The 23,077-nt window shown below is 44.5% G+C and overlaps 1 protein-coding gene across 3 annotated transcripts in view; it reads left to right on the forward strand.

Moving 5' to 3' along the window:
• LOC110498167 (arf-GAP with SH3 domain, ANK repeat and PH domain-containing protein 3) overlaps positions 1-23,077 on the forward strand; it is a 59,364-nt gene that overhangs the window by 24,082 nt on the left and 12,205 nt on the right. For all 3 annotated transcript variants that reach the window (XM_036955141.1, XM_036955142.1, XM_036955143.1), the window contains 12 exons: positions 1,639-1,724; positions 2,132-2,207; positions 4,102-4,188; positions 4,430-4,539; positions 6,503-6,572; positions 10,819-10,906; positions 11,207-11,255; positions 15,858-16,024; positions 16,645-16,778; positions 17,027-17,118; positions 18,552-18,738; positions 21,720-21,805. In XM_036955141.1, coding sequence (XP_036811036.1) covers positions 1,639-1,724; positions 2,132-2,207; positions 4,102-4,188; positions 4,430-4,539; positions 6,503-6,572; positions 10,819-10,906; positions 11,207-11,255; positions 15,858-16,024; positions 16,645-16,778; positions 17,027-17,118; positions 18,552-18,738; positions 21,720-21,805 — 1,232 coding nt within the window. The remainder of the gene's footprint in view (positions 1-1,638; positions 1,725-2,131; positions 2,208-4,101; positions 4,189-4,429; positions 4,540-6,502; positions 6,573-10,818; positions 10,907-11,206; positions 11,256-15,857; positions 16,025-16,644; positions 16,779-17,026; positions 17,119-18,551; positions 18,739-21,719; positions 21,806-23,077) is intronic.

The following is a 23,077-nucleotide window of genomic DNA, read 5'->3' on the forward strand; positions in this document are numbered from 1 at the left end:
CTACCACTACTACCACTAACACCACTACTCCTACCACTACTACCACTAACACCACTACTCCTACCACTACTACCACTAACACCACTACTCCTACCACTACTACCACTAACACCACTACTCCTACCACTACTACCACTAACACCACTACTACTACCACTACTACCACTAACACCACTACTCCTACCACTACTACCACTAACACCACCACTACTACCACTACTACCACTAACACCACTACTCCTACCACTACTACCACTAACACCACTACTCCTACCACTACTACCACTAACACCACTACTCCTACCACTACTACCACTAACACCACTACTAATACCGCAAACGTCGCTAATGCCACTTATTCCACTAATACTTATGGGTAGGTTTGGTGGATGGGAATCTGATTCTAGATCTGTGCATATGGACAATTTCTCCCCTGAACGGCACAGATCGTGTCAAGGTGGGGGAGGAAGCCAGACCCAGACTAGACTGTGAAATATAAAATGTGCAGCACAGATCTTGTCAAGGTGGGGGAGGAAGCCAGACCCAGACCAGACTGTGAAATGTAAAATGTGCAGCACAGATTGGAAATGGCACTGAAACCAATGCTAAGCTCAGTTAAAGTTCAAGTCCACAGTTACACTTTACAAGCATAGGGGAATTTACTCTTTAGTTGGACTCTCTCTGTGAGGCCAGCTGCTGAGATGGGTGGAGGAGTAGAGGAGGAGAATTCCCTCTCTTCTCCATGGCCCTTGTCTGGGTCATGTTCGTTATGGCACACAACAGAAAACATTTGAAAACATGCAACTGAAAACGAAAATACGTTTTTGGATAAGTCGAGCTTGTACATCCCTTCCAATGGGCACAAACGTCAGTTCAACGTCTAGTTTTGATTTACATTTGGTTGAGTTGTCACCATGCCATTGGATTTAGCATAAAAATGGGGTAAAAAAACAGTCTTTACGTTGATTTACGTTTTGCAAATCCAATCTGTTTTCAACGTTGATTCAACATCATCACACTGATTTAGTTTTGATTGAAATGATGTGGAAATGAAATGAAATGATGTTGATTCTACCAGTTTTTGCCCAGTGGGCCGTTTCAGTCCATTTTGCCCCATTTTGGTGCATCATAAACATGACCCCGCACAGCCGCAGACAGACAGCTTTAAACAAGGCTTTATGGAGCAGAGACACAGTAGACTGCAGTCATTCCTTCCAAAAACAGCATAGAGCTCCTACAGCTGGCTGTCACCAAGGCATTCTCCTTTTAAAGCAACTTTTAAAACCATTCAAACAGTTTAAAAATGGATCAGGGAAGAAACACACCCTGAAACTGTTCTATGCTATGTCATGTTTAGGAGAAGCATATTGTCTGTGGCACCAAGAGACTTGTTTATATGAAATTCCAGCATTTTTCCTGCCCATGTGTCCTGACCAGGAAAAAGTTACAGGCTACAACTAAGACCAGGAGTTTTTCCTGAACAGACAGTACATTTCTCCTACCGTGATTTAATTAGTGACTGGTTAAATCACTAAAATGATACCCAACGGTTTATAACCAGGGTGACCGTTTCTGAACCTGAAACCAGCTCTGTAACCATGGTTACTAATCCAGTACTACGTCCTCTGGTTTTTCCAGTATCTACTGAAGATCCAGGAGCTGAGGGTACGTCAGGGTCCAGACCTGCTCCAGAGTCTCATCAAGTACTTCCAGGCCCAGCTCAAGTAATTTCTCCTTTTATGCTTTAATGCCCCTTTTTCACGCTACTGGGCCAAGCCGAGCTGTACTGCACTGGCCTGGTTATAGTCGAAAATAAAACGTTTTAGGAAAATGTCATATCAAAGACAGTACGGTTCTGGTTGGTCCTATAGTGTGAATCGTAAGAGTACTCATTTGGCCTTATGGGAAGCGTATGGCTTTCATATCTCCCAGCTACTACTCATAGTAACAGCACCAAGATCTTACCACAGGAATGTTACTGTGGTTTCTGGTGTCAAATGTTGTGGCTGTTTGGCTTTGGCTTCCTTTTACTAGGTATTGCCACTTAACAATTTTGTTGCATATGTTATATGTGTACCTGAGTGTTATGGTCGACATCCACCAATGACTCAGTATTGTTGTATCATCTCAGTTTTTTCCAGGACGGGTTGAAAGCTGCCGAGAACCTTAGTCCCTTTGTGGAGAAGCTGGCTACATCGGTGCACATGGTAGTAACAACCGCTATGTTTTGTTTTGTCTGTCTGTCTACCTACCTACCTACCTGTCTGTCTGTCTGACACACACACACACACACACACACACACACACACACACACAGACACAGACACAGACACAGACACACACACACACACACACACACACACACACACACACACACACACACACACACACACACACACACACACACACACTAACTTCCAACTCCAACTGGACCTTAGTCATCAGCTGCTACTGAAGTCCTGTACAGACACTAACAGATTATGCATCGCAGCAGACAGACCTCCTAAACCTCAACCTCATCTCTCCTCCCAGACTTTCCCAACCCACGGTCTGTCCACTATTTGATGCAATTCCTATAACTGCCCCTTCATTCCCGAAAGGGAAACCGAAATTATTCATCAATTTTATTGGAAGTAAGGTCCCTTACGCTATAATCGCCTAGACAGGTTTTACAAACCAGACAAAGCTTACATTTTCCTGCCCATATCCCCCAACTGCCAAACCAGGAGACTATCACTCGGTAACGGTTATGGTTGTCAAGGTTACATGGCAGTGGTGTGGAAGTATTTAATGGCATGGTGTGGTGGTTATGCTGAGCCTGGTCCACTTTAAATCAAATCAAATTTATTTATATAGCCCCTTGTGCATCAGCTGATATTTCAAAGTGCCGAACAGAAACCCAGCCTGAAACCCCAAACAGCAAGCAATGCAGGTGTAGAAGCACAGTGACTAAGAACAACTCCCTAGAAAGGCCAAAACATAGGAAGAGACCTAGAGAGGAACAAGTCTATGTGGGGTGGCCAGTCCTCTTCTGGCTGTGCCGGGTGGAGATTATAACAGAACATGGCCAAGATGTTCAAATGTTCATAAATGACCAGCCTGGTCAAATAATAATAATCACATTAGTTGTCGAGGGTGCAGCAAGTCAGCACCTCAGGAGTAAATGTCAGTTGGCTTTTCATAGCCGATCATTAAGAGTATCTCTACCGCTCCTGCTGTCTCTAGAGAGTTGAAAACAGCAGGTCTGGGACAGGTAGCACGTCCGGTGAACAGGTCAGGTCAGCCGCAGGCAGAACAGTTGAAACTGGAGCAGCAGCTTAAATTACATGGTGTGGTGGTTATGCTGTGCCTGGTCCACCTTAAATGACATGTTGTGGTGGTTCTGCTGAGCCTGGTCCACCTTAAATGACATGGTGTGGTGGTTATGCTGAGCCTGGTCCACCTTAAATGACATGTTGTGGTGGTTCTGCTGAGCCTGGTCCACCTTAAATGACATGGTGTGGTGGTTATGCTGAGCCTTTTCCACCTAGTCTCTCTCTCTCTCTCTCTCTCTCTCTCTCTCTCATATCAAGCACAGTGTTAGTAATGGACACTTGAGTTTAATGAGAGTGTCGGTGGTTCTTCTCTTCATGGTTGGAAAAGGGGTAAGCTCGGGCACTCTGTTTCTCAGGTTCAAGGAAGAATTATGGAAAAGAAACCTGTTGGGACTTTTTCACGGTTCACCTAAACGTTTTTGTGTTGTTATCCTGTTTGATTTGGCAAGACGGCACAAATTGATATGGGACCAGGCTAAGATGGGGACCCAGAAACCCAAAGACTGTTCTACGATGCTCTGTTACACTTTATTTTGCAACATTATGCAAAGCTTGGTTTAATTGCTGTCCACACCCATTGATTGGGAACATATCAGGAAAGCTACCCATTCCCAGTTGGTGTTGTCAAAAGCTAGTGCACCAGCAACTCCCTCCAAATGCTCCCAATACATTAGCCAAATCAGTGTCTGTTTATATATTAGCTACAGTAGATTGCATTCAGCTAGCAAGCTGACCTGTCTTGTGTGTGTGTGTGTGTGTGTGTGTGTATGTGTGTGTGTGTGTGTAGGTGCGTCAGGACCAGGATGAAGAGGTGAGACAGCTCTCTCAGCTACGAGACTCCCTAAGACTGCTGCTACAGATGGAGGGGAAAGAGGTACTGTTCATTAGGCACCAAACGGAAGAAAACTGACCGAAACAGAGAGTGGAACGACCTGGGCTTGTCCAATAAGAAGTGTTCATTTTCCTTAGGAAAATGCTTTAAACATCTTCCATTACTTGCCCTAATGAACACAACCCTGGTCGGTGGTTAAACATTTTTTTTTAACTGGTATCTTTTCAACTAAACATAGTCAATATATATTGTAATAAAGTATTTTTCTCCCGTTTTGTCCCAGGAGTACCTGACCAGAAAGAACTCTGGTAACGGCTACAGCATCCACCAGCCTCAAGGCAACAAGAAGTACGGTACGGAGAAGTCAGGCTTCCTACAGAAGAGGAGTGACGGGTGAGTCTGTCAGAAAATACTGATATATATATATATATATATATATATATATATATATATATATATATATATATATATATATATATATATGTGTGTGGTGGTTCTGTATATATATATATATATATATATATATATATATATATATATTGACCGTGTACTGAAAACACACAAGGCTCCACTTCCAGCATTAACCCCAATAGGAGGATTCTGTTAGCCTGTGTAACAGAGATTAGAACGTGCTGTGAGCTCACTTCACAGCCAGGTTGTCAAGCGGGCAGTCACGTGTCGGTGAGACAGAGGACCGTGGTTCAAGCCAAGTCAGGCAAGTTTAAGGGAGGCAGCGCTATATGATAAGCTAGCACACATTTGATTTGGCAAGACGGCACAAACCAACCCGGAACTAGGCTAGGATTCCACAGGCTGTTTTATGGTTGTGACGAGTACAGGTACGGACGAGATTAACCATTGAACTACCACGGAAGTTTGGACTTGATGATGAGTCGGAGTCAAATATCTCTTAGACTTCTCCAAGTAAAAATCGGCCTGAGCAGGGTTAGGGTTAAGGTTAGGCCTCAGCAGGGTTAGGGTTAAGGTTAGGCCTCAGCAGGGTTAGGCCTCAGCAGGGCTAGGGTTAAGGTTAGGCCTCAGCAGGGTTAGGGTTAAGGTTAGGCCTCAGCAGGGTTAGGCCTCAGCAGGGCTAGGGTTAAGGTTAGGCCTCAGCAGGGTTAGGCCTCAGCAGGGTTAGGGTTAAGGTTAGGCCTCAGCAGGGTTAGGCCTCAGCAGGGCTAGGGTTAAGGTTAGGCCTCAGCAGCGTTAGGCCTCAGCAGGGTTAGGGTTAAGGTTAGGCCTCAGCAGGGTTAAGGTTAGGCCTCAGCAGGGTTAAGGTTAAGGTTAGGCCTCAGCAGGGTTAAGGTTAGGCCTCAGCAGGGTTAGGGTTAAGGTTAGGCCTCAGCAGGGTTAGGGTTAAGGTTAGGCCTCAGCAGGGTTAGGGTTAAGGTTAGGCCTCAGCAGGGTTAGGGTATGTAGCAGGGTGGAGCGTGACATTATGGAGAGGCTGGGGGGAGGGGTGGGGGCACAGTGCTATGTCAGCCCCAGCTGGTCTTCATTATTCTGGGGTTTGGATCCTGGCAAAGAGGCCTGGCTGGATGAGTGGATCCAGCTACTCCAGCTAACCCATGTCATGCAGAGAGAAAGAGAGGAGAGAGAGAAAGAAAGTGAAAGAAAAGGGAGAGGGATAGGAGAGAAAGGGAAAGAGATTAAAGAGAGAGGAGAAAGAAAGAGAGGGGGGGATAGGAGAGAGAGAAAGGGAAAGAGAGTAAAGAGAGAGGAGAAAGAAAGAGAGGGGGGGATAGGAGAGAGAGAAAGGGAAAGAGAGTAAAGAGAGAGAGAGGGGGGATAGGAGAGAGAGAAAGGGAAAGAGAGTAAAGAGAGAGGAGAAAGAAAGAGAGGGGGGGATAGGAGAGAGAGAAAGGGAAAGAGATTAAAGAGAGAGGAGAAAGAAAGAGAGGGGGGGATAGGAGAGAGAGAAAGGGAAAGAGAGTAAAGAGAGAGAGAGGGGGGATAGGAGAGAGAGAAAGGGAAAGAGAGTAAAGAGAGAGGAGAAAGAAGAGAGAGAGGGGTAGCCTGGAAGTCTAAAACAGGCCTATGTCTCCATTCCAGCCCCTCTCTCCCCTGTTCTCTCCTTGTTCTCAGAGCGTTAGATTACAGTGTGATAACATAGGGGGGATGTGAGTCAGTTGGGGAAACAAACTTGTATTCCTAGATATGATGAGTAAGCTTGATGGTACTGTAGATATACAGTAAGTTATACCTGACTTAGAATGTGGTCTGAGTCTCTCCCTCTCTCTTTCACTCACTCACTCACTCCCTCCCTCCCTCCCAAACCATCCCTCCCTCCCTCCCTCCCTCCCTCCCTCCCTCCCAAACCATCCCTCCCCTCCCTCCCTCCCTCCCATCCATCCAGGATTAGGAAGGTGTGGCAGAAGAGGAAGTGTGGTGTCAAGTACGGCTGTCTGACCATCTCTCACAGCACGGTGAGACTCTTTTAGTTGACGTCTCATTCACCTCTCATATCCTGTACCCAATACAGTATATAAACCATACAGTAAAGCTCAGTGCCAAAAGTAATCCTCAAACTAGTGTATACCTGACTACCTGTAACTTTAAATCAGTCGCCAACAGGGCTGACCCCATTTAGTCGACGGGTCGATTGTTTGGTCGATAGGCTGTTAGTCAACTGAGATTTCTTTAGTCGAGCAGTAGCAAAAATGATGAAAAAAATACATTCATGGTGTACAAGACACCTGTCTGATTGATGCCTGTCTGAGTGGACTGATCAATTGTGGAGGCTGTGGGGATGGAACAGTCCATCACTCTAAGACATGTGCTACTAAAAATGTATATAGTTATATTGTGTATGAACAATGGTTCATAAATAAATAAAAAATATTATTTTATAACATGCACTTTGTCCCGCGTTGGATAGTGGTCGCCGTCCGTGGTTCTGAAACACATCAGTGCGCTGTTGAATTGGCGTTTTTTTCCTAGACCATGTTGCTATGTGCATAATAGCAAAGTTAACCAGCATATTGGTGTTGAGAATGAGGCGGAAGCAGCAGCAGAGTTAGGAGGTGACAGCCCTTGCCTTAATTGTCTAAGAAAAGAGAGGAGAGAGGAAACCACAACTTAATTAGGTCTGTAATTAACAGCCTAACTGTTAAATTTGCCTGATTTTATAAATCAACCATGTACGGTAGCATGTATAGCAGTCAGAAGTTTGGACACACCTATTCATTCAAGGGTTTTTCTTTTTTTTTACATTGTAGAATAATAGTGAAGACATCAAAAATATGAACGAACACATATGGAATCATGTAGAAACCAAAAAAGGGGTCAACAAATCAAAATATGTTATATTTTAGGTTCTTCAAAGTAGCCGCCCTTTGCCTTGATGACAGCTTTGCACACTCTTGGCATTCTCTCAACCAGCTTCACCTGGAATGCTTTTCCAACAGTCTTGAAGGAGTTCCCACATATGCCGAGCACTTGTGGCCTGCTTTTCCGCCACTCTGCGGTCCAACTCATCCCAAAACATCTCAATGGGTTTGAGGTCGGGTGATTGTGGAGGCCAGGTACTCTGATGCAGCACTCCATCACTCCTTCTTGTCAAATAACCCTTACATAGCCTGGAGGTGTGTTGGGTCATTGTCCTTTGAAAAACAAATGATAGTCCCACTAAGTGCAAACCAGATGGGATGGCGTATCGCTGCAGAATGCTGTGGTAGCCATGCTGGTTAAATGTGCCTTGAATTCTAAATAAATCACAGACAGTATCACCAGCAAAGCACCCCCACACTATCCCACCTCCTCCATGCTTCACCTACAATACTCTGCGTCTCACAAAGACACGGCGGTTGGAAACAAAAATCTAAAATTTCGACTCATTAGACCAAAGGACAGATTTCCACCGGTCTGATGTCCATTGCTCATTTTTCTTGGTCCAAGCAAGTCTCTTCTTCTTATTGGTGTCCTTTAGTAGTGGTTTCTTTGCAGCAATTCGACCATGAAGGCCTGATTTACGCAGTCTCCTCTGAACAGTTGATGTTGAGATGTGTCTGTTACTTGAACTCTGTGAAGCATTTATTTGGGCTGAAATTTCTGAGGCTGGTAACTCTAATGAACTTATCCTCTGCAGCAGAGGTAACTCTGGGTCTTCGTTTCCTGTGGCGGTCCTCACGAGAGCCATTTTCATCATAGCGTTTGATGGTTTTTACAACTGCACTTGAAGAAACTTAAAAATTCTTAATTTTACGTATTGACTTACAATGTGTTACAGTAATGATGGACTGTCATTTCTCTTTGCTTATTTGAACTGTTCTTGCCATAATATGGACTTGGTCTGTTACCAAATAGGGCTGTCTTCTGTATACCACCCCTACCTTGTCACAACACAACTGATTGGCTCAAATGCATTAAGGAAAGAAATATCACTATTTTAACTTTTAACAAGGCACACCTGTTAATTAATGAATCTGGTTGAGAGAATGCCAAGAGTGTGCAAAGCTGTCATCAAGGCAAAGGGTGGCTACTTTGAAAAATCTCAAATATATATATATATATTTTTTAAAACACTTTTTTTGGTTACTACATGATTCCATATGTGTTATTTCATAGTTTTGATGTCTTCACTATTTTTCTACAATGACAATAGTAAAAATAAAGAAAAACCCTTGAATGATTAGGTGTGTCCAAACTTTTGACTAGTACTGTATATCTACAGAAAGATGACAGATCCTGCTTCTGTTGCCTGTTTGACCGTTTGTGTAATAGCCTACTGATTCCATAAGCACCAAGCCTCATGCAACAATTTCACAAGTGCGGTTGTTTTTAATCTTTGCTGTGCTGAAATAAAGGCTTGACTCTTCTTTTCATTAGACCAGCCTCTCTGGTATTATTTATCATTTATTTAGCATCGTTTCAAATTGTCCGTTTTATAATTTTATTTATAATAATAATAACCCTCCTTTTTCCTTGATCTCCTTATTGCCATCTATTATTATGACCATCATTTTAATAATAAGTAATGTCACTGTCATTAGTAGCCTTTGTATAGCAGCCTTGTGTAACCACCATCGAGCTGTAGGCCTGAGAACGCTTCCTGTTTAGTCTTAATACCGCCACTTACTTAGGCCTATATTTCAATCAGTCGATTGGTCGAAAGAACAGACGACTCTTTGTTGACCAAGATTTTTGTTGGGGACAGCCCTAGTCGCCAGGTTGCTGATGCTCTTGAAATGTACTATAGTTAAGCCAGGCTGGACTGGGCTGCCCTAGTAATGCATACTCTGAAAGTATTCAGACCCCTTCACTAATTTCACATTTTGTTACGTTACAGCCTTGTTCTAAAATGTATAAAATATATATATGTTCTGCATCAATCTACACATTACCCCTTAATGACAAAGGAAAAACGCCTTTTTAGAAATTGTAGCAAATTTTCTTTAAAAAAATACCTTATTTACATAAGTAGTCAGATCTGTTGCTATGAGACTCCAAATTGAGTTCAGGTGCATCCTGTTTCCATTAATCATCCTTGAGATGTTTCTACAACGTTTTTTGTCTGTAGAGGTCTGAGACAGGATTGTGTTGAGGCATAGATCTGGGGAAGGGTACCAACACATTTCTGTAGCATTGTAGGTCCCCAAGAACACTGTGGCCTCCACAATTCTTAAATGGAAGAAATTTGGAACCACTAGGACTCTTCCCAGAGCTGGTCACCTGGCCAGCTCTGAGCAATCGGGGTAGAAGCACGGTGACCAAGAACCCGATGGTCACTCTGACAGAGCTCCAGAGTTCCTCTGTGGAGATGGGAGGAACTTCCAGAAAGGCAACCATCTCTGCAGCACTCCACCAATCCAGCCTTTATGGGAGAGGGGCCAGACAGCAGCCACTCCTCAGTAAAAGGCACGACAGCCTGCTTGGAGTTTGCCAAAAGACACCAAGATTGAACTCTTTGGCCTGAATTTGGCCTGAATTTCTGGAGGAAACAAGGCACCGCTAATCACCTGGCCAATACCATCACTACGTTGAAGCATGGTGGTGGCAGCATCATGCTGTGGGGATGTTTTTTTGAGACAGGGCCTGGGAGACTAGTCAGGATCGAGGGAAAGATGAACGGAGCAAAGTACAGAGAGATCCTTGATGAAATCCTGCTCCAGGTTCACCTTCCAACAGGACAACGACCCTAAGCACACAGAGAAGACAACGCAGGAGTGGCTTTGGGACAAGTTTCTGAATGTCCTTGAGTGGTCCAGCCAGAGCCCGGATTTGAACCTGATCTAACATCTCTGGAGAGACCTGAAAATAGCTGGTGTACAGGTGTGCCAAGCTTGTTGTGTCCTACCCAAGAAGACTTGAGGCTGTGCTTTAACAAAGTAGTAAGTAAAGGGTCTGAATACTTATGTAAATGTGATATTTCAGTTATATTATTTTATACATTTGCAAAAATGTATGAACCTGTTTTTGCTTTGTAATTATGGAATACTGTGTGTAGATTGATGAGGAAAAACATATATTTAATACATTTTAGAATAAGGCTGTAACGTAACAAAATGTGGAAAAAGTGAAGGGGCCTGAACACTTCCTGAATACAGTGCGTATTCCATAGTTGTTGGGACCATTCTGGAAAAGATGATGTGAGAAGCTAGCATCTGAGCCAGCGTAGTAAAGTTTGGGTCAGCCCTAGGGTGGGAATTGACCCCAGTGTCGTTGGTTCCACAGATCAACCGACCACCGGCGAAGCTCAACCTCCTGACCTGTCAGGTGCGCCCCAACCCCGATGAGAGGAGGACCTTTGACCTGGTCACACGTAGGTTCACCCCTCCTTGACCTCTCACCACTGACCTCTCACCTTTCTCCACATAACTATGGTCTGAGCTGTGTGCAAGTGCATTTTCCTGTCTGTGTGTGTGTGTGTCTGAGCCTGTGTATGTAATGGAAAGACGTGCAGAGAGACGAGTCTCCCTCAACCGATCCTCTCTCTGTGTCTGTGGATCAGGTTTTCCCCTTGCATGTATCCCTCGGAATGTAGCCTACTGCACTCTCTCTCTGTCGTCCTCCTCTCTCTCTCCTCTCCCTCTAAATTCACACCTATCGTTCCTCTCTCCAGATAATCGGACGTACCATTTCCAAGCCGAGGACGAGCAGGAATGCATGATGTAAGCAGAGCACTGGAATCCCTCCTCTCTTCTATACAAGTATTGTTCTAAATACACTGGAATCCCTCCTTGTTTCTACACAAGTATTGTTCCCATAGAATTTTAATGAATAGAACGGGCATCCCCATTCAAGTCAATGGTGGCGTAATGGGAGGACTGGCAGCCATTGCGATTGTACCCATAGGAGCAAAGCAGGAAGTAAAAGCAAGTGTACCCATCAATCTGTACGGTGATTTGTTGAATCACCTCAACTGACTATTGAAATATTTCCATTGCATGAGCCACATCAATTAACATAATTTGGATAAACATTCTACATTACCATGGAAATTGTTGCATCACAATACCAGGCAGCTATTGCGGTTAAAGGTTCCAAGCCCGTTCTATTCCTTCAATTTCTATGATTGTTCCAAATACACTGACATCCCTCCTAGATTCTATACAAGCATCGTTCCAGATACACCGATGTGTAGATAAGGACAGTGACTTTGTCATTCAGAAAGAGAGCGAAATTCCCTTCAAAAATAGCAAAAGATTACAATATAGTATTTTTTTCAGAGAGGAGAACGAATACAAAGTAGATCTTCTTTCAGAAAGAGATACAATATGTTTCTTTCAGAAAGAGAAATAGAAAAAGATACCGAGATAGGTAGAAAGAAAACATACGAACTACACGTGTGCTGTTAAAATTGGCGCCGTGGGGTGAGACAGGGATGCAGCTTGAGCCCCACCCTCTTCAACATACAGTGCCTATAGAAAGTCTATACCTCTGTGAATTTTTTTCTCCTTTGTCATTGCCTCAGAGTTTCATGCATTTAAATAAAGCATGTTTTCCCACTCTTCTACACACCAGACTTAAGGCAATTTTTTTGTGTGTGTGTGTGGGGGGGGGGGGGGGGGGGGGGGGGGGACTGTATTAAAAATACAAAACTGAAACATCACAATTGGATAAGTCTCCGCCCACCTGAATTAATACTTGGTGGAAGCACCTTTGGCAGCCATTACAGCTGTGATTGCCTTTGGGATAGCTCTCTACCAACTTTGCGCACCTAGATTAGGCAATATTGGACCACTCTTTACAAAACTGTACTTTCAAGTTCCTTGGACAGCAATCTTCAAGTCGTGCCACACATTTTCGATTGGATTTAGGTCGGAGCTCTGACTGGGTCACTCAAGGACATTTACCTTTTTATTCCTTAGCCACTCCACTGTAGCTTTGGCTGTGTGCTTCAGGTCGTTGTCATGTTGAAAGGTGAACTTCTTTCCCAGTTTCAGCTTTCTTGCAGAGGGCAGTAGATTTGCTTCAAGGACTTATATATACATTTCTCGAGTCATCTTCTCTTCTATCCTGATAAGTGCCCCAGTCCCTGACGATGAGAAACATCCCCATAACATGATGCTGCCACCACTATTTTTTATTTATTTTTATTTCACCTTTATTTAATTAACCAGGTAGGCAAGTTGAGAACAAGTTCTCATTTAAAATTGCGACCTGGCCAAGATAAAGCAAAGCAGTTCGACAGATACAACGACACAGAGTTACACATGGAGTAACACAAACATACAGTTAATAATACTATAGAAAAATAAGTCTATATACAATGTGAGCAAATTATGTGAGATAAGGGAGGTAAAGGCAAAAAAAAAGGCCATGGTGACGAAGTAAATACAATATAGCAAGTAAAACACTGGAATGGTAGATTTGCAGTGGAAGAATGTGCAAAGTAGAGATAGAAATAATGGGGTGCAAAATAAATAAAGACAGGGGGAGAGGTAGTTGTTTGGGTTAAATTATAGATGGGCTATGTACTGGTGGGTAGTCGCAGTGGTGGGTAGTATGTGGGGCTTTGGTGACAAAACGGATGGCACTGTGATAGACTGCGTCCAATTTATTGAGTAGGGTATTGGAGGCTATTTTGTAAATGACATCGCCGAAGTCGAGGATCGATAGGATGGTCAGTTTTACGAGGGTATGTTTGGCAGCATGAGTGAAGGATGCTTTGTTGCAAAATAGGAAGCCAATTCTAGATTTAACTTTGGATTGGAGATGTTTGATGTCTGGAAGGAGAGTTTACAGTCTAACCAGACACCTAAGTATTTGTAGTTGTCCACATATTCTAAGTCAGAACCGTCCAGAGTAGTGATGCTGGACGGGCGGGCAGGTGCAGGCAGCGATCGGTTGAAGAGCATGCATTTAGTTTTACTTGTATTTAAGAGCAGTTGGAGGCCACGGAAGGAGAGTTGTATGGCATTGAAGCTCGTCTGGAGGGTTGTTAACAGTGTCCAAAGAAGGGCCAGATGTATACAGAATGGTATCGTCTACGTAGAGGTGGATCAGAGACTCACCAGCAGCAAGAGCAACATCATTGATGTATACAGAGAAGAGAGTCGGCCCAAGAATTGAACCCTGTGGCACCCCAATAGAGACTGCCAGAGGCCCGAACAACAGGCCCTCCGATTTGACACACTGAACTCTATCAGAGAAGTAGTTGGTGAACCAGGCCAGGCAATCATTTGAGAAACCAAGGCTATCGAGTCTTCCGATGAGGATGTGGTGATTGACAGAGTTGAAAGCCTTGGCCAGGTCAATGAATATGGCTGCACAGTAATGTCTCTTATCGATGGCGGTTAAGATATCGTTTAGGACCTTGAGCGTGGCTGAGGTGCACCCATGACCAGCTCTGAATCTGTTTGTTGACTTGGCTTTTGAAGACCTTGGAAAGACAGGGTAGGATAGATATAGGTCTGTAGCAGTTTGGGTCAAGAGTGTCCCCTCCTTTGAAGAAGGGGATGACCGCAGCTGGGAATCTCAGACGACACGAAAGAGAGGTTGAATAGACTAGTAATAGGGGTTGCAACAATTTCGGCAGATAATTTTAGAAAGAAAAGGTCCAGATTGTCTAGTCCGGCTGATTTGTAGGGGTCCAGATTTTGCAGCTCTTTCTCTTTATTTGGGAGAAGGAGAAGTGGGGAAGGCTTGGGCGAGTTGCTGTGGGGGGTGCAGTGCTGTTGACCAGGGTAGGGGTAGCCAGGTGGAAAGCATGGCCAGCAGTAGAAAAATGCTTTTTGAAATTTTCCTATCCTCAGTGCAGTGGGCAGTTGGGAGGAGGTGTTCTTATTCTCCATGGACTTTACAGTGTCCCAGAATCTTTTTGCGTTTGTGTTGCAGGAAGCAAAATTCCCCGCGAAAAAGCTAGCCTTGGCTTTTCTAACTGCCTGTGTATATTGGTTTCTAGCTTCCTTGAAAAGCTGCATATCACGGGGGATGTTCAACGCTAATGCAAAGCCCCATAGGATGTTTTTGTGTTGGTTAAGGGCAGTCAGGTCTGGAGAGAACCAAGGGCTATATGGTTCTAAATTTCTTGAATGGGGCATGCTTATTTAAGGTGGTGAGGAAGGCATTTAAAAACAATTATAACTAGGCATGATGGGATGAGGTCAATATCCTTCCAGGATAACCGGGCCAGGTCGATTAGAAAGGCCTGCTCGCTGAAGTGTTTCAGGGAGCTTTTGACGGTGATGAGTGGAGGTCGTTTGACCGCTGACCCATTACGGATGCAGGCAATGAGGCAGTGATCGCTGAGATCTTGGTTGAAAACAGCACAGAGGTGTATTTAGAGGGCAAGTTGGTTAGGATGATATCTATGAGGGTGCCCGTGTTTACGGCTTTGGGGTGGTACCTGGTAGGTTCATTGATACTTTGTGTGAGATTGAGGGCATCAAGCTTACTGGCCACAAAATGAGGTGGAAACTCAACTGCACGAGAGAGGGATCTAGTTTGGGTTGGGACCTCTCTCTGGAGCGTACAGAGCTGAGTAGGGGGTTTCTCTCCTCTTTTTATTTTATTGAACCAGGAAAGTCAGTTAAGAAAAAAATATTATTTACAATGACTGCGTACACCGGCCAAACCCTAACGACACTAGGCCAATTGTACACCGCCCTATGGGACTCCAAATCACGGCCGGTTGTGATACAGCCTGGAATCGAACCAGGGTCTGTAGTGACGTCTCTAGCACTGAGATGCAGTGCCTTAGAACGCTGCGCCACTCGGGATGACGCCGTGCCACTCGGGATGACGCTGCGCCACTCGGGATGACGCCGCGCCACTCGGGATGACGCTGCGCCACTCGGGATGACGCTGCGCCACTCGGGAGCCCCTCTTCCTCTTCTCTCTGTGTGGGCCTCAGGATCAAACCTTCGGATGTCATCTGTGTCTGTGGGGAGGAGAAGAAGAAGGAGGGTCAGCTGAAACAAAAACAACAAAAAGAAAGAAAAATTGAGGAGAGGGATGAGAAAGAGAAAGGAGGTTTACTGCAGTGTGAATGTGCCAAGCTCTCAGTGGTACAATTATATACTTGGGTTAAAGACACACAGCTGCACACAGGACTATCATGTGGGCAGTCCGTGCTTTTGAAGCACAGAATGTAGACCACCATAGTAGTTTCATTAAAAATAAAAAATAAACGGTTGTTGTAGATCCATAAAAAAATCAGGAAGACATTTCCAGAAAGAATGACTTGTACTACAATACATAACTGTATAAACACTATATTGTATTGTTTTAATCTCTCCCCCCCCCCCCCCCCCCCCCCCCCCCCCCAGTTGGGTGTCGGTGCTGCAGAACAGTAAGGAGGAAGCCCTGAACACAGTGTTGGGAGGGGACCAGCCGCAGTTCCAGGACTCCGGGCTGCAGGAGCTGGCCAGGGCAGTCATCACCGAGCTCAGACACATGCCCGGCAACGAGGCCTGTGCCGACTGTGGAGCCCACGGTGAGACTGGTGGACAGGAGACAGGAGTCAGTGGGAGGATTCATCGAAAAACTTCAGGATGTGCTCTTGTCCTGTCTCCACACTTAGAGAAGGGTGGAGAATCAGGACACAGCCAGTAGGGCTGGTTGGTTCGAGCCCTGAATGTTGATTTGGCTGACAGCCGTGGTATATTTAAGCAATAAGGAACATGGGGGTGTGGTATATGGCCAATATACCACGGCTAAGGGCTGTTCTTCTGCACGACTCAACGTGGAGTGCCTGGATACAGTGGTATATTGGACAAATATCACAAACCCCTGAGGTGCCTTATTGCTATTATAAACTGGTTCCCAACATAATTAGAGCAGTAAATTGTTTTGTCATACATGTGGTATACGGTCTGATATACAATTGCTGTCAGCCAATCAGCTTTCAGAGTCCGAACCACTTTATAATAGACAATATACCATGTGTATGACAAAACATTTATTTTTACTGTTCTAATTCCATTGCGTCATGCCTAAGAACAGACCTTAGCCCAGGTGTATTGACCGTATACCAAACCCCCTCGGGCCTTATTGCTTCAGTGTAAATCCAGTGTTAACTGTACTCCTCATGTTCTGTCCCTGTGTTGTCAACAGACCCCACGTGGCTCTCCACTAACCTGGGCATCCTGACGTGTATAGAGTGTTCTGGGATCCACAGGGAGTTGGGAGTCCACTACTCCAGGATCCAGTCCCTCACGCTGGACATGCTCAGCACCTCCGAACTACTAGTAATGTTGACCCCGTCTTAGTCCCAATACACACACACACTGACCTATACACACACACTTCCATTTCTAAACAAGCGTTAGTTTGCTGAGCTCTGCTTTGGCTTTAGCTCAGCATGCTAACTTGGTTTATAGTTATGATAATGGCATGGGTTAGATATGTGGTATTTGATGCGCTGAAAGTTTAGTCCCTATACAGCTGTACTCACATACCTTGTATCCTAACGCCTCCACTCTCCATCTGTCCACAGCTGGCAGTCAGTATAGGCAACACCCGCTTCAATGACATCATGGAGGCCAATCTTCCCAATGATTCCATCAAACCCCTCCCCCAGAGTGACATGTAAGTCCATTATATGCCTCATACTTCAATCATGTTCTCATTGGTGGGGCAAACTTGGTTTGAAACAACACATTTTGACAGAAGCCATATTGGCACCAAAACATTCCAAAACAATGACATTCAAGTGTTGAAGTGAGAATGTTGTAACAAAACGTTTGGTATCAACCAGGGTTGGGGTCAATTCCATTTCAATTCAGTTCTTGAATCGACTGAATTGAAATGGAATTGAACCCAACCCTGGTGTCAACATGGAGGATATAGTTAACCAGTTGCTGGTGCCAATATGGAGGATATAGTTAACCAGTTGCTGGTGCCTTACATGGAGGATATAGTTAACCAGTTGCTGGTGCCAACATGGAGGATATAGTTAACTAGTTGCTGGTGCCAACATGGAGGATATAGTTAACTAGTTGCTGGTGCCAATATGGAGGATATAGTTAACTAGTTGCTGGTGCCTTACATGAGGATATAGTTAACTAGTTGCTGGTGCCTTACATGAGGATATAGTTAACTAGTTGCTGGTGCCAACATGGAGGATATAGTTAACTAGTTGCTGGTGCCAATATGGAGGATATAGTTAACTAGTTGCTGGTGCCTTACATGGAGGATATAGTTAACTAGTTGCTGGTGCCTTACATGGAGGATATAGTTAACCAGTTGCTGGTGCCTTACATGGAGGATATAGTTAACTAGTTGCTGGTGCCTTACATGGAGGATATAGTTAACCAGTTGCTGGTGCCTTACATGAGGATATAGTTAACCAGTTGCTGGTGCCAACATGGAGGATATAGTTAACCAGTTGCTGGTGCCAACATGGAGGATATAGTTAACCAGTTGCTGGTGCCAACATGGAGGATATAGTTAACCAGTTGCTGGTGCCAACATGGAGGATATAGTTAACCAGTTGCTGGTGCCAACATGGGGGATATAGTTAACCAGTTGCTGGTGCCAACATGGAGGATATAGTTAACCAGTTGCTGGTGCCAACATGGAGGATATAGTTAACCAGTTGCTGGTGCCAACATGGAGGATATAGTTAACCAGTTGCTGGTGCCAACATGGAGGATATAGTTAACCAGTTGCTGGTGCCAACATGGAGGATATAGTTAACCAGTTGCTGGTGCCAACATGGAGGATATAGTTAACCAGTTGCTGGTGCCAACATGGAGGATATAGTTAACCAGTTGCTGGTGCCAACATGGAGGATATAGTTAACCAGTTGCTGGTGCCAACATGGAGGATATAGTTAACCAGTTGCTGGTGCCAACATGGAGGATATAGTTAACCAGTTGCTGGTGCCAACATGCAGGATATAGTTCACCAGTTGCTGGTGGCAACATGGAGGATATAGTTAACCAGTTGCTGGTGCCAACATGGAGGATATAGTTAACCAGTTGCTGCATACCTATGGCTCTGTCCCGTTGTGCAACCAGGAATGCCAGGAAGGAGTATATCGTGGCCAAGTACGTGGACCGGCGCTACGTGCTGCACAGGGACCGGGAGGACGGTGAGCCGTGGCGTGTGTACGATGCCGTGAGGAGCCGGGACCTGACCGCTCTGCTGCAGCTGTACGCCCAGGGAGAGGACCTGGCCAAGCCGCTAGCACTGCCTGAGGGACAGGTACTAGACATAAGGTTGTGATGGTCAACCAACTGCCCGTGGTCACCGTTTATAATCGTTTGGTTTTGTAAAGAGTCCATGTTACCACAGAAACGGAATGAACCGTCTGTCCCATCTTCAGTCAGCTGTTCATCCACAAAAAAAATGATTTAAAATAAGACATTTGGCAGTTATTTTATTTTCACGACGGTCTTCACCCATATATGGGAACGGTGCCAGCCCTAGTAGTAGATAGAGATACACACAGCCCTAGTAGTAGATAGAGATACACACAGCCCTAGTTGTAGATAGAGATACACACAGCCCTAGTAGTAGATAGCAGAGAGATACACACAGCCCTAGTACTAGATAGCAGAGAGATACACACAGCCCTAGTACTAGATAGCAGAGAGATACACACAGCCCTAGTACTAGATAGAAGAGAGATACACACACCACTAGTACTAGATAGCAGAGAGATACACACAGCACTAGTACTAGATAGCAGAGAGATACACACAGTACTAGATAGCAGAGAGATACACACAGCCCTAGTCCTAGATAGCAGAGAGATACACACAGCCCTAGTACTAGATAGCAGAGAGATACACTCTCTCTCACTCACTCACTCACTCACTCACTCACTCACTAACTACTGGCCAGCCCATTATAATTGCCTGAGGGACAGGTACTAGATAGGACATGCACAAGTATACATACACACACACACACACACAAGTACACAGCATGAACATGGTCATAATTACATGTAGGATTGCGTATGAAAACCCCAAGATAACTTCCCAGTGGAAGGTTTGAAGTGTGTGCTCTGCAGGATATCATTACGATGCCTTTATTAATGTAAAGAGCTGTGAAATGATTCAAACAAAAGGCATTGGGTCATCCCCATATGATTTAATTAGCTAGCTAATGGCGGAAGGCTCCATTAAAACTACATTCTGGGATTTGAAGAACAACAGATAATGAATATGATCATTGAACAGATTGCCAGATCCCAGACTGCGACTTTAACATGGCTCAATGGCCTGGCCTCTTCTCTCAGAAGACTACTGTGGGGTTATTATCTCAAAATAGACCGCTACAATTCTTCTACATTGTAATGTTGTAAATGTCGCTGTTTGTGTATGTGTTTGTGTGTGTGTGTGTGTGTGTGTGTCCGCAATGAAATGTGTGTGAGTGTGATTGTGTAGTAAGTTATAAGTCCCAGAACTGTAGTTAGTAACCACTCCCTTCTCTCTGTAATCACACTCAATCTATCCCTCTCATTTTACACCCTTCTCTCTCTGTAATCACACTCAATCTATCCCTCTCATTTTACACCCTTCTCTCTCTGTAATCACACTCAATCTATCCCTCTCATTTTACACCCTTCTCTCTCTGTAATCACACTCAATCTATCCCTCTCATTTTACATCCTTCTCTCTCTGTAATCACACTCAATCTATCCCTCTCATTTTACACCCTTCTCTCTCTGTAATCACACTCAATCTATCCCTCTCATTTTACATCCTTCTCTCTCTGTAATCACACTCAATCTATCCCTCTCATTTTACACCCTTCTCTCTCTGTAATCACACTCAATCTATCCCTCTCATTTTACATCCTTCTCTCTCTGTAATCACACTCAATCTATCCCTCTCATTTTACACCCTTCTCTCTCTGTAATCACACTCAATCTATCCCTCTCATTTTACACCCTTCTCTCTCTGTAATCACACTCAATCTATCCCTCTCATTTTACACCCTTCTCTCTCTGTAATCACACTCAATCTATCCCTCTCATTTTACACCCTTCTCTCTCTGTAATCACACTCAATCTATCCCTCTCATTTTACACCCTTCTCTCTCTGTAATCACACTCAATCTATCCCTCTCATTTTACACCCTTCTCTCTCTGTAATCACACTCAATCTATCCCTCTCATTTTACATCCTTCTCTCTCTGTAATCACACTCAATCTATCCCTCTCATTTTACACCCTTCTCTCTCTGTAATCACACTCAATCTATCCCTCTCATTTTACATCCTTCTCTCTCTGTAATCACACTCAATCTATCCCTCTCATTTTACACCCTTCTCTCTCTGTAATCACACTCAATCTATCCCTCTCATTTTACACCCTTCTCTCTCTGTAATCACACTCAATCTATCCCTCTCATTTTACACCCTTCTCTCTCTGTAATCACACTCAATCTATCCCTCTCATTTTACACCCTTCTCTCTCTGTAATCACACTCAATCTATCCCTCTCATTTTACACCCTTCTCTCTCTGTAATCACACTCAATCTATCCCTCTCATTTTACACCCTTCTCTCTCTGTAATCACACTCAATCTATCCCTCTCATTTTACACCCTTCTCTCTCTGTAATCACACTCAATCTATCCCTCTCATTTTACATCCTTCTCTCTCTGTAATCACACTCAATCTATCCCTCTCATTTTACACCCTTCTCTCTCTGTAATCACACTCAATCTATCCCTCTCATTTTACACCCTTCTCTCTCTGTAATCACACTCAATCTATCCCTCTCATTTTACACCCTTCTCTCTCTGTAATCACACTCAATCTATCCCTCTCATTTTACACCCTTCTCTCTCTGTAATCACACTCAATCTATCCCTCTCATTTTACATCCTTCTCTCTCCTCTCCTGTTAAAAGGTTATGTTTCCTCTCTGTCTCTCTCCTTCTCTTTTAATGTATTTCATCAAATTCACCGTCTGTTGCTTCCTAAGGCTATGTAATGGAACTGTCCTGCACACCTTTTGATCTGTGTGTGTGTGTGTGTGTGTGTGTGTGTTGGCAGGGTATGGTTTATTATTTCAGCTTGTTGGGTCAGAGCTCATGTCTCCAGAGAACTAAGAACAGTTCATAGTCATACTCATTCATCACACACACACACACACACACACAAACATACATACACACACACGCACACACACTCAATGGGTGGACATAATGAGTTTCTTCTGTGTTCTAGCATCTGAGAGAGACAGCTCTTCACTTGGCTGTGAGACTGGAGGAGAGGAGCTCTCTATCCCTGGTGGACTTCCTCATACAGAACAGGTGTGAGCGCCCCCTAACGCCAGACCCCCCAATAACGCCAGACCCCCCAATAACGCCAGACCCCTCAATAACACCAGACCCCCCAATAACACCAACGTGATAACACAAAGGCTGTATCAGAAAACGTTACTCACCGTATAATCCGTGCTTAATCCGTTTTCTCGTCTTAGTGGGCCCTGTGCAGACTTGAGATAAGTAGACTTAACATGTTGTTAAGTCAACTTATCCCCAGTCTGAATCGGGCCCAAAGTGAATTGGAGGAGAGGATCCAAGGTCCCTCACTCAGACCTCCTCCAACCAATGGCTTTGAAAGGAGTTTAGGGAACAAGGAAAGGAGGAGGCAAGTACTGCATTTCAGCCCTGCCACAAAAGTACCAGCTGACATCATGTCAGTGATTCTCTCGTTAACACAGGTGTGAGTGTTGACGAGGACAAGGCTGGAGATCACTCTGTCATGCTGATTGAGTTTGAATAACAGACTGGAAGCTTCAAAAGGAGGGTGGTGCTTGGAATCATTGTTCTTCCTCTGTCGACCATGGTTACCTGCAAGGAAACACGTTCCGTCATCATTTCTTTGCACAAAAAGGGCTTCATAGGCAAGGATATTGCTGCCAGTAAGATTGCACCTAAATCAACCATTTATCGGATCATCAAGAACTTCAAGGAGAGCGGTTCAATTGTTGTGAAGAAGGCTTCAGGGCACCCAAGAAAGTCCAGCAAGCACCAGGACTGTCTCCTAAAGTTGATTCAGCTGCGGGATCGGGACATCACCAGTACAGAGCTTGCTCAGGAATGGCAGCAGGCAGGTGTGAGTGCATCTGCACGCACAGTGAGGCGAAGACTTTTGGAGGATGGCCTGGTGTCAAGAAGGGCAGTAAAGAAGCCACTTCTCTCCAGGAAAAACATCAGGGGCAGACTGATATTCTGCAAAACGTACAGGGATTGGACTGCTGAGGACTGGGGTAAAGTCATTTTCTCTGATGAAACCCCTTTCCGATTGTTTGGAGCATCCAGAAAAATGCTTGTCTAGGGAATACTGGCAGCAATATCCTTGCCTGTGAAGCCCTTTTTGCGCAAAGCAATGATAATGGCATGTGTTTCCTTGCAGGTAACTATGGTTGACAGAGGAAGAACAATGATTCCAAGCACCACCTTCCTTTTGAAGCTTCCAGTATGTTATTCAAACTCAATCAGCATGACAGAGTGATCTCCAGCCTTATTCTCGTCAACACTCACACCTGTGTTAACGAGAGAATCACTGACATGATGTCA

Source organism: Oncorhynchus mykiss, chromosome 19, assembly GCF_013265735.2.
Source record: "Oncorhynchus mykiss isolate Arlee chromosome 19, USDA_OmykA_1.1, whole genome shotgun sequence".
NCBI classification, from domain to species: Eukaryota; Metazoa; Chordata; class Actinopteri; order Salmoniformes; family Salmonidae; genus Oncorhynchus; species Oncorhynchus mykiss.